The 12,016-nt window shown below is 39.1% G+C and overlaps 2 protein-coding genes across 2 annotated transcripts in view; both read left to right on the forward strand.

Moving 5' to 3' along the window:
* The window catches only part of knl1 (kinetochore scaffold 1), a 47,855-nt gene extending 38,178 nt beyond the window's left edge, over positions 1–9,677 (forward strand). Inside the window, exons 11-16 of the mRNA XM_060898610.1 lie at positions 3,597–3,697; positions 3,823–3,888; positions 4,473–4,582; positions 8,482–8,603; positions 9,128–9,253; positions 9,452–9,677. Of these exons, the coding sequence (XP_060754593.1) occupies positions 3,597–3,697; positions 3,823–3,888; positions 4,473–4,582; positions 8,482–8,603; positions 9,128–9,253; positions 9,452–9,548 (622 nt within the window). The 3' untranslated portion in view covers positions 9,549–9,677. The remainder of the gene's footprint in view (positions 1–3,596; positions 3,698–3,822; positions 3,889–4,472; positions 4,583–8,481; positions 8,604–9,127; positions 9,254–9,451) is intronic.
* Positions 9,678–10,890: 1,213 nt separating this feature from the next.
* dmd (dystrophin) overlaps positions 10,891–12,016 on the forward strand; it is a 509,910-nt gene continuing 508,784 nt past the window's right edge. The window contains exon 1 of the mRNA XM_060898614.1: positions 10,891–10,975. Coding sequence (XP_060754597.1) covers positions 10,891–10,975 — 85 coding nt within the window. The remainder of the gene's footprint in view (positions 10,976–12,016) is intronic.

Genomic DNA, 12,016 nt, shown 5'->3' on the forward strand with positions numbered 1-12,016 from the left:
TATGCAAATTTGGCCGTCTCTGATTGGACAGCCAAATTTGCATATTACAGGAAGGATTTCTGGGATAGCATAGAGTCAAGCCTACCGTCACTGTGTAACCTGTCTCTCTGATTAGAGGTGTAGACTAACGCAAGCAGTAAATAACTTCACTCATGGTTCTCTTGCTAGCTGGGTGTGAACTGCGAGTCATTAGAGTGATCAAAGGATTTCCCATTAGGGTGATCAATGGCAAATTTAAGATGCCATTCCTCACTCAATCTGGCAATCTGACTCTCTCTGCAAATTTAGGCATCTTAAAATGTTTTTATTAATGCCAAATAAAATATCCAGCACAAATTATATATGATAGACATAAATTAATAATTTATAAATTTTATTTCAAACACGTTTTTAGTTAGTGGGACTGCAGCTTATCACCGCTCCCGCCCGCGCCACATATGTGCACTCCCGCTCCTGCCCGCGCGTGCATATGTGCACTTCCGGTCCCGCCCGCGCCCACAATGAGCTTTCAAAATTTGTCCCGCGCCGCACTGCTTTGCGGCGGGTCCCGCGGGAGTGCAGGGCTCTAGTATGGGGTTGCATTAGTGCGTGTGGCATGGGCAGCTTACACATCTGGAAAGACACCATCAATGCTGAAAGGTATATCCAGGTTCTAGAGCAACATATGCTCCCATCCAGACGACGTCTCTTTCAGGGAAGACCTTGCATTTTCCAACATGCAGTATGTGGTTTGGCATTGTCATCAATTACAGCATCATGGCTGCGTAGAAGAAGGGTCCGGGTACTGAACTGGCCAGCCTGCAGTCCAGATCTTTCACCCATTTGGCGCATCATAAAACGGAAGATACGATAAAAAGACCTAAGACAGTTGAGCAACTAGAATCCTACATTAGACAAGAATGGGTTAACATTCCTATCCCTAAACTTGAGCAACTTGTCTCCTCAGTCCCCAGACGTTTACAGACTGTTGTAAAGAGAAAAGGGGATGTCTCACAGTGGTAAACATGGCCTTGTCCCAACTTTTTTGAGATGTGTTGTTGTCATGAAATGTAAAATCACCTAATTTTTCTCTTTAAATGATACATTTTCTCAGTTTAAACATTTGCTATGTCATCTATATTCTATTCTGAATAAAATATGGAATTTTGAAACTTCCACATCATTGCATTCCGTTTTTATTTACAATTTGTACTTTGTCCCACCTTTTTTGGAATCGGGGCTGTATAAGTGCTCTACAAGAAAAATTTCATGAGATTGAATTCATGAATGGAATGAGTACCTATGCTTGATAAATGCTGCTGCTGCTTTTAGCAAGTTGCTCACACTGACCGTGATTGTTAGGTTACAAAAATAAGTGGGTAAATACATAACCTAATTTAAATCAAGCAGCTGTCCTGCACATACCATTCCTTATAGTCAGATCACTGAAGTATTTCAGCAGTTTATTATATATCACGTGGTGCACTTTAACGTAAAAATAACTCCTAGCTAATTGCAGCTTGGTGACATGGTGTCGTGGTTAGCACTGTCGCCTCGCAGCAAGAAGGTTCTGGGTTCGAGCTCAGCAGCCAACGGGAGCTTTTCTGTGTGGAGTTTGCATGTTCTCCCCGTGTCTGTGTGGGTTTTGTCTGGGTGCTCTAGTTTCCCTTACAGTCCAAAGGCATGCAGGTTAGGCTAATTGGTGGCTCTGAATTGACCCTAGGTGTGAATGTGGAAGTTTTGTCTGTGTGTCAACCCTGTGATGACCTGGCGACTTGTCCAGGGTGTACCCCGCCTCTCGCCCATAGTCAGGTGGGATAGGCTCCAGCTTGCTGCGACCCTTCACAGGATAAGCAGCTACAGATAATGGATGGGTGGATAATTGTAGCTCCCTACCCCCCCCCAAAAAAAAGACCTACGTATAGAGGGATTTCACTGACGTCACCCGAAACCGGAAGTAAACAGACCCTGTACGTTTACAATGTAAACGTACACTCAGCGGTTCCAGTTAGGCATTCTCCACAGATTGTTCACATGATGTTTTGGTTTCCAAAAACAAACTTAAACACAATTGATTGTTTATTTAAACAACTTACCACTTATAAAATGATTGGAGCAGACTTTGCTGTGTTTGGAAGGCTGATAATCCTTGCGGTTGATTCTCGCAAGCCATAGATTTCTCCTTTGTATGCTGAGTTTCTTTGTTTGCTCGCCTTCGTGCTCCCATACAGTGGGAATTCCATAAAAGCTCCGCTTGACTTCATCATCTGACCTATTACGACAGCCGTGAATACAACAAGTTTGCACCATTGCTAGCTTTAAATAAATGTAAATAATATATAAATGAATGTAACTCGCGCGCTACAATGTGTGCTCAGTGACCCGTACGGTAAGCTAGCCCTCCAAGATGGCCGCCACCAGGGAATCCCTGACTCTGTGACGTCATGTGAAAACTATCTATAGAGGGATTTCACTGACGTCACCCGAAACCGGAAGTAAACAGACCCTGCGCCATTTTGGAAGACCAACAATCTCGTGATTAGGGGGAAATAACGGCAGCGGTATGTGAACCCACGAGAATAAAGTGGAGTGGCAAACGACTTAAACAAATCTGAGATGTTTTATTTATGATTTATTGGCCCAACAGTAGACTTGAAAGAAATCTGTGTGAGACTTGGCAAAAAACCGTGGATATAATCGATAAGTCTGTGCATGATCTGCGGACACTTTGAGGTAAGCAAACGCAAGAAATTCAGATTTAAAACATGCTAAATTGGCCCCAAGTTGTAACTGTATGAGGAGCAAGCCTCCCAGACTTCTACAATTTAATAATAATAATAATAATTTAGGATGGTTTGGGGCTTGCTCTCCCTCCTATTATATAAATAAAGCATAGTTGTTGTGTAGGCATATATCATAAATATATATGTATAATTTGGATAAATTAACCTAAATTATGGATACCTTAATAGTAACAAAAAGTATTAATTTTTCAACTGAAAAGATGATATTAAAAGATAAATATCAACAAGATTACCTTGGCCATAACTGTGTGTAGGTTATTCTTAATAACAGCTGTAATATCACGAACCAAGCCGCTAACAACATAATTGTAAGCCTGTAGCCCTTTGTAGGCTTTCAAGTCATCTGCAGTGTAGGCACTGGGTATAAACAACAAATAGTTTACAATGTCTGGGTAGCAAACAGATGGCAGAATTGGTGTCCGGTCCTCCTTATGTTTCCATTCTCCCTTGCCGCGAGTCTTATCATATGGGTCAAACCCATCAATCACAGCCAGTTTCTCCACATACCGTGCCCTTTCTGCAGCTGGTAATGTACTCTCATAACCAGAATTATCATCCATCGTGTCACTTTACTCTCGCTCATACTTTGTTTTATATTGTGCGTGCATGTACTTGGTCTTCCAATATGGCGCCTAACAAAATCTCGCGGCGCAGTGATGTCATGCAGTAGCCCTCTATAAACTCTTCAAAAGGTTACATGCTCTTAAAGTATATGTTCATTTGAGTCAAATGTCTGCAGGTAAGACACTTTTCTGGAACTAGAAATAAAATGTGTATATCTCTTAATTTCATTAATCGTTCTTTTTCTTCCAGTCTGAACGAGTGGCGATTTAATCCCGGGGACAAAGACAAGGTTTATTTTAATTTTCTTCATGATACCGTGCAACTCGAAGTGAAGCACAAAAAGGATACTGGTAAGACTTGATACCTAGCCACCCAAGAGCATGTTTTGGTTATTTCAGGTTTTTTTTTTTTTTTCCTTTTCTGAAATTAATGCATATTACAGTACTGTGTAACACCTATGACATTTTTTTTCAAGGAAATAAATGCATGCAAGATGAGAGAGAAGTGGATGTGCACACATCATTCACATTTCTACTGAATGGTGAGAATTTTCAAGGAGTAAGAAAAAACTGTAGTAGAGAAGCGTTTTACAGAATAGATTTGCAAAAGTTCAGTGACCACGCACTCAGCAGGAACTAAATTAATTCTTTTGCTCACATGCCTGCAGTGGTTACACTGCACCAGCATTAACCTCAAGAGCATCAGTCCTTTGTTTTCTTTTTCTTTGGTTTCTTTGCATGTTTAGTTGTTACCTACTTGCCATCATTTTTGTTGATCGGAACATGCTGAAAAAAAAAAAGATTAGTTTTAGATTTAAGTTGTGAATAAAGTTTATCTTGAAGCATCAAGGTTATTGACTAATCTTTCTGTCTCTAGAAGCTTTTGCTCAAACGTTTTCATGCTAATCTCAAATAACTATCTGTAAAATTGTCATTGCAAAATAAAGTAAGCAATGATGAGAAAATAGATGATGCACAATTTTGCTTCATATTCACCCTACCATTTGTCGTCAAAACTATTGTCTTTTTGTCTTGCTAGTGATTATAATTTTGAAACCTTACAGAGAAGAGACAAAAGGATAGAAAATATATAACCTGTATGGTTTCCCCCTTTTCCCCCTTGAAGCTGAAAGCTCACAGCCGAGTGCAATCATGATCCATAAACTTCTCAAAGAAAACATCAACTCTCAAGCTAAATGGATGCAGAAGGACTTGACAGCTCAGCACGTACCAATGGTAATTTCTCCTTCTTTATATAGATGGTCACGCTGTACAGAAATGATTCTGATATACGGTAGCTACAATGCTAACCGTTATCATGTAGAAGGTGTTCACGTATACAGTGGTGCTTGAAAGTTTGTGAACCCTTTAGAATTTTCTATATTTCTGCATAAATATGACCGAAAACATCATCAGATTTTCACACAAGTCCTAAAAGTAGATAAAGAGAACCCAGTTAAACAAATGAGACAAAAATATTATACTTGGTCATTTATTTATTGAGGAAAATGATCCAATATTACATATCTGTGAGTGGCAAAAGTATGTGAACCTTTTCTTTCAGTATCTGGTGTGACCCCCTTGTGCAGCAATAACTGCAACTAAACATTTCCAGTAACTGTTGATCAGTCCTGCACACCGGCTTGGAGGAATTTTAGCCCATTCCTCCGTACAGAACAGCTTCAACTCTGGGATGTTGGTGGGTTTTCTCACATGAACTGCTCGCTTCAGGTCCTTCCACAGCATTTCGATTGGATTAAGGTCAGGACTTTGACTTGGCCATTCCAAAACATTAACTTTATTCTTCTTTAACCATTCTTTGGTAGAACAACTTGTGTGCTTAGGTTCGTTGTCTTGCTGCATGACCCACCTTCTCTTGAGATTCAGTTCATGGACATATATCCTGACATTTTCCTTTAGAATTCGCTGGTATAATTCATAATTCATTGTTCCATTGATGATGGCAAGCCGTCCTGGCCCAGATGCAGCAAAACAGGCCCAAACCATGATACTACCACCACCATGTTTCACAGATGGGAATTTCTTATGCTGGAATGCAGTGTTTTCCTTTCTCCAAACATAACGCTTCTCATTTAAACCAAAAAGTTCTATTTTGGTCTCATCCGTCCACAAAACATTTTTCCAATAGCCTTCTGGCTTGTCCACGTGATCTTTAGCAAACTGCAGACGAGCAGCAATGTTCTTTTTGGAGAGCAGTGGCTTTCTCCTTGCAACCCTGCCATGCACACCATTGTTGTTCAATGTTCTCCTAATGGTGGACTCATGAACATTAACATTAGTCAATATGAGAGAGGCCTTCAGTTGCTTAGATGTTACCCTGGGGTCCTTTGTGACCTCGCCGTCTATTACACGCCTTGTTCTTGGAGTTATATTTGTTGGTCAACCACTCCTGGGGAGGGTAACAATAGTCTTGAATTTCCTCCATTTGTACACAATCTGCCTGACTGTGGATTGGTGGAGTCCAAACTCTTTAGAGATGGTTTTGTAACCTTTTCCAGCCTGATGAGCATCAACAACGCTTTTTCTGAGGTCCTCAGAAATCTCGTTTGTTCGTGCCATGATACACTTCCACAAACATGTGTTGTGAAGATCAGACTTTGATAGATCCCTGTTCTTTAAATAAAACAGGGTGCCCACTCACACCTGATTGGCATCCCATTGATGGAAAACACCTGACTCTAATTTCACCTTCAAATTAACTGCCAATCCTAGAGGTTCACATACTTTTGCCACTCACAGATATGTAATATTGGATCATTTTCCTCAATAAATAAATGACCAAGTCTAATATTTTTATCTCATTTGTTTAACTGGCTTCTCTTTATCTACTTTTAGGACTTGTGTGAAAATCTGATGACGTTTTAGCTCATCTTTATGCAGAAATATAGAAAATTCTAAAGGGTTCACAAACTTTCAAGCACCACTATAGATACTTACTATTAGCATGTGCAAAGTATATGGAACATTTTATATATAATATAGAATATATGTATGTGTATGTATATATATATATATATATATATATATATATATATATATATATATATATATATAAAATTCTAAAGGGTTCACAAACTTTCAAGCACCACTGTAGATACTTACTATTAGCATGTGCAAAGTATATGGAACATTTTTACTTTGCTTTACAAAAGGACTTTTATTTATTGTACAGTAGCAGACTACAGTCTTGGGTGACTAAAGTTCTGTACATGGAATCCATTTACTCATGTGGGTTTAGTTTATACATTACTGTTTAGTTGTAATAAGATACCAGTCTTCATCAAGAGTTAGTCAGTCTGTATGGTTTCCTTGCAGCAACTTTGCAGATGGTTTGGGGGTGGGTTTGTTTTGGGGTTTCGGTGTTTTTAATATGTATGTAAAGACGGTGTAATTGTAATTTTTACCCTCATTGTTTGTGATAAATTTTTTTCAACACCGTATATAACGTGTAAAATAGATGTACAACCGTTTTGGGATGCTGTGTAAAATAAATTAACAGGATGATGTGTTTTTACTAGTGCTGTCAAAAATGTCGCGTTATTAACGCGTTGACTCAATTTTAACGGCGATAATTTTTTTTTTATCGCGAGATTAACGCTCTGTGACATGATGTAGGTTTTTCATAAGCTTTTGAAACTGCCAGGAACTTGGAACATAGACTTTGCTTAGAAAAACGATAGCAGCTAGACTGTAATGCCACACCCCGCATAGCCAGAGTCCTCTGCCCTCCTCCCCCAAAGAACCAGCGCGGGCAGGGCGCGCTAGTCGAGATGGGATTTATGGCTCTTTGATGGGATCCGCATCTTTGTGATCCGTTCTTTGAAAAGAGCCGTTCAAAAGACTGGCTCATTTGGCTCTTTTTAAATATTTATTCAGTTTTAAGAAGACAGCGTCTAAAGAAGCCAGATCCCTCTGAACTGTAAACTCAATGCTATCCCAGAAATCCTTCCTGTAACATGCAAATTTGGCCGCCTCTGATTGGACAGCGCGACGCATCAACAGGCAGAAAGTGTAAAAGTACAAAATGTGTTAAGTGAGCTGAAACAGTAAAGATCAGATTCAATGCAATATTTATCAACGAACAACTTAAACTTAATATAACAGTGTACTTTATATTATAATCAAGCATGTCAAGCCTACCGTCACTGTGTAACCTGTCACTCCAAAAGAACCATGTCACTCATGGTTCTTTTGCTAGCCCTGATGCTCGGCTTAGGTTTCACTTTGCAGTGGCTGTGTCAAGACGTGTTATACTTTGCAATACAAAGCAAGCCCATTCACGTTTTTATGCTGATAAGAGAATTACAATGGTTTTTCATGTGACAAAAATGTGCGATTAAATTGCGATTAATCGCGAGTTAACTATGACAGTCGCAACATTAATCGCGATTAAATATTTTAATCGCTTGACAGCACTAGTTTTTACAAATCATGGAAACCCTATATTTAATCGGAAATAGTACAAAGACAAAATATAAATGTTGAAACTGAGAAAGTGTATTGTTTGAAAAATATATATGCAAGGCCTTTCTGTAATTTGCAAATCAAAACAGAAGGTAGGGGCGGCACGGTGGTGTAGTGGTTAGCGCTGTCGCCTCACAGCAAGAAGGTCCAGGTTCGAGCCCTGTGGCCGGCGAGGGCCTTTCTGTGCGGAGTTTGTATGTTCTCCCCGTGTCCGCGTGGGTTTCCTCCGGGTGCTCCGGTTTCCCCCACAGTCCAAAGACATGCAGGTTAGGTTAACTGGCGACTCTAAATTGAGCGTAGGTGTGAATGTGAGTGTGAATGGTTGTCTGTGTCTATGTGTCAGCCCTGTGATGACCTGGCGACTTGTCCAGGGTGTACCCCGCCTTTCGCCCGTAGTCAGCTGGGATAGGCTCCAGCTTGCCTGCGACCCTGTAGAGCAGGATAAAGCGGCTAGAGATAATGAGATGAGATGAAAACAGAAGGTCATGATTTACATTTGACACAGCGTCCCAGCTTTTTAGGAAACAGGGTTGTAAATAAGTTTCCCCACCAAATTAGAAATCCATCAGTTGAAAATTGTCAGAGAACTTTCTAGCCAAAGCCACAGACTACAGATTATATATAATGTGCGTGTACGTGACTCTTTGTAGTTGCTGCATGATGTCAGCGTGGTGGTGAGCCGACTTCGACTCTTGGGTGAAGAAATCCACAGGTTGAAGAAGTGGGGAGGTCTGAGGCTTGGAATCTTGCATATTACTTGTGTGGATACATTGTGAGTTAAATTCCTGAACATTTATATAGCTAATTAACTGAAGTTATTGTTTGTTGCATGCATTTTAAAAAAAAAAGTTTCCACCCATTCCATGTTAAAGCAGTCATTTAAAAAAAAAAAAAAAAGAGAGATTTTTTTCTAAAGTGTTTTTTTTTTCTCCTGAGTGTGGGGTCCGCCTTTCGCCCGTAGTCAGCTGGGATAGGCTCCAGCTTGCCTGCGACCCTGTCGAAGGATAAAGCGGCTAGAGATAATGAGATGCGAGTGTGGGGTCGTTGGCAAAATATTTTTATAGTACAGCAGCTTTCAGATAATTTGTATAGAATGATAATGGTAAGCTCATATATCTTTGTAGATATCGTGGAATTAGAAATGTCTGTGTAATTTTAAATTTAATAGTTCTTTGAAATGCAGTCCCACAACAACAAACAGACTTGCTGTCCATTTGTCAGGGTCTGTTATTGCAGTCAATATTGTGAAACTGAAATGTATTTTTTTTTTCTTTTCTTTTCTTTCTTCTCCCCCAGAGTTGAAGTCATGTTCTCTAGCATCAGGGCATTTGTTAAGTTTGAGCTAAGCCTGGCGGTCACCCCAGATTATCCTTTCAGGCCCCTGCAGCTGCAGGAATTTCAAAATCACATTGGTGACACAAGGTTTGGAATAATTGCTATATGTTTAAAAATAAATAATTTTAACATTTTATTCATTCCTTATTTATTAAATCGGGATACACTTTCCAGTATCAACTGTAATTCATAACTACAATAATATAAATGTTTGTCTGGCCACTTTGGAATGTGGTATAATCTATCTTGTTTAAAATTTCTGCTTTATTATAACTTTTTGCACAGGCTGGAGCAAATCAGAGACATCGTATCCTCTGTAAGACCAGGCAAGAACTATCTGACTCGAGTCATGAAGAAGATTCATTCTCATCTTCTGGGCTAAGACGTGTTTGTTGTTTAAGGAAAATGTTTATTTGTGTTTAAAAAAAAAAAACGTGTTCATGTAAACACTCAGAGCTGACAAGTTGTTTATTAAAACTGCTCACTATTCAATAAAGATTTGATTCAGTCACTGGTTTTGTTGTTAGCTTGCTGTTCAAGTCTTTTCTTTGGACCTGGTTTATAATTCAGTCTCGTGTTTAGACAGCATGGCGGCACGGTGGTGTAGTGGTTAGCGCTGTCGCCTCACAGCAAGAAGGTCCGGGTTCGAGCCTTGTGGCTGGCGAGGGCCTTTCTGTGTGGAGTTTGCATGTTCTCCCCGTGTCCGCGTGGGTTTCCTCCGGGTGCTCCGGTTTCCCCCACAGTCCAAAGACATGCAGGTTAGGTTAACTGGTGACTCTAAATTGACCGTAGGTGTGAGTGTGAATGGTTGTCTGTGTCTATGTGTCAGCCCTGTGATGACCTGGCGACTTGTCCAGGGTGAACCCCGCCTTTCGCCCGTAGTCAGCTGGGATAGGCTCCAGCTTGCCTGCGACCCTGTAGAAGGATAAAGCGGCTACAGATAATGAGATGAAATGGTCTTATTCAGCTCAAACACTCCAGTAGTCAGTCCAGACCTACGCACTTCAGCAATACGAGGGTAAGTCAAAAAGCTCTAAAACAAATTGGGGGGGGGGACTTTATTTATGAAAATAAAAGCTATTTCTCTACCTCCATTTAAGTCTAAACGCTTCTGCAAGCGATGTTTCTGTCGGAGAATTCCTTCTTTGTATTCCTTTTTTTTAATTCCTTTTGAAATTATAACATCTGTCTTAGAACTTTGACTTGCCTTCGTATTTTAAAGATGAACACTGTAATATTGCAAATTTATATTTTCTAAGGAATCTTATTATTCTCTGAATCCTAAGAATCTTTGGTTACTGTAGGTCCAGGAGCAATTTTAAACATCAGAAACTGCACCTTTTAAAAATGCAGTATGGAGGTTGTAAGTCTAAATACATTTGATTCTATAAAATGAGGTTACAAAAACTTTGATAGATTTCATTGGTTTTCTAAAGAAAACAGTTAAGTAACAAAATCTTTATTTATAGTGCTGCCTGTGGTGGCAGACTGTCTATTCCATAAGCTCTATTTTAGGACGAGTAGAATATGCCACCTGTTCCAACTCTTCTGGTGTCTTGGCAGATTATATCCCTGTGTATCACAACAGTTCATAGGCTGCCCTAGAGCAGTGTCATTCACAAATTTGGATCTGTCGCAGAAATATATCGCTAAAAATCTCTGGAAATTTTCCTTTGCTAAAACTTGTATTTGTGTAAGAGACTTTTTGGCACTTGAGATCTGACATGGCCGAAGCTGCTTGTGCAGAGGACCAGTGGGAGGTCGAAGCTTTTGATGATGAATTTGGTGAAATCATTAAAACTAGATCAGGTAAGAATCCTGCTGTAAGATGTCTTTAGCATCATTGTCTGAGTGTTTTATCCTTAAACATTGGTGTGTGAAAGTGAAAGATGAAAAATGCTCATCATTTGTAGGTTTGCATTATTACATCCAAATAGAGGTTTGTAAATGTGATGGTTGAGAAGTCTTTTAACTTTTAAAATAGGAAATAATAGTTAAAAGACTGACATTTTGCTTTTATAACTGCTGGGAATATGCTCTTTACTTGTATCTCTTTTTCCTTCTAGTCCTCTGGTTATGAAGGTATGCTTTAAAAAAAAAAAGCTACAATAATTATAAAGTCATGTGAGGGATTTAGATGAGAAGAAATTTTATATATATTAGGGTGCATCAGTTGCCCCCTAAAAATGAAAAGTTCCTCCGATCATGATGTATTTTTGTTTTTATGTTCCTTTTGGTAAGAAAACACACTGGGTGAAATATTTTGACAAAATTCAAAAGTTTAATGGTGGCACCAGGAGCTCAAAGTTATGGAAAAAGCTGCTATTTTATGACAAAATTTCGATCACTTTTCATGAAACATTATGGCACCTTATAGAGTATACCAAATATCTTAGATACACATTTTTAGTACATATTCTAAATATATCATCAAGCACAGTTTGAGTTTTAGCTGTTCGTTGAATCATTGTTCAACTACTTTTAAACAATACAAATGTATTATGAATCACATTAATGCTTCTCGATCCCTTGCAAAGGTTCTTAACATCATCTCTGGGTCACAAGAAATCAATAAATGGAGTCCAACATTGTGATTCAAACCTTACGCGAAAACATAAAATAAGCGTTTTTTTGGCAAAAAATGAACCTCATGGTGCCACCATTAGACTTTTGAATATGGTCAAAAAATTTTACAGGATGTCTTTATTGGTGAAAAGGAACACCCAAACAAAAATGCATCAGATTTTATGAAAGTGAGGGCAACTGATGCACCCTTATATAAAATTAAAAAATATATAGAATATATTTTTTTAAAAGCATTTACTTGCCGAGACGCATACAATCCTGCTT

The sequence above is a fragment of the Neoarius graeffei genome, chromosome 18 (genome assembly GCF_027579695.1).
Source record: "Neoarius graeffei isolate fNeoGra1 chromosome 18, fNeoGra1.pri, whole genome shotgun sequence".
Taxonomy (NCBI): Eukaryota; Metazoa; Chordata; class Actinopteri; order Siluriformes; family Ariidae; genus Neoarius; species Neoarius graeffei.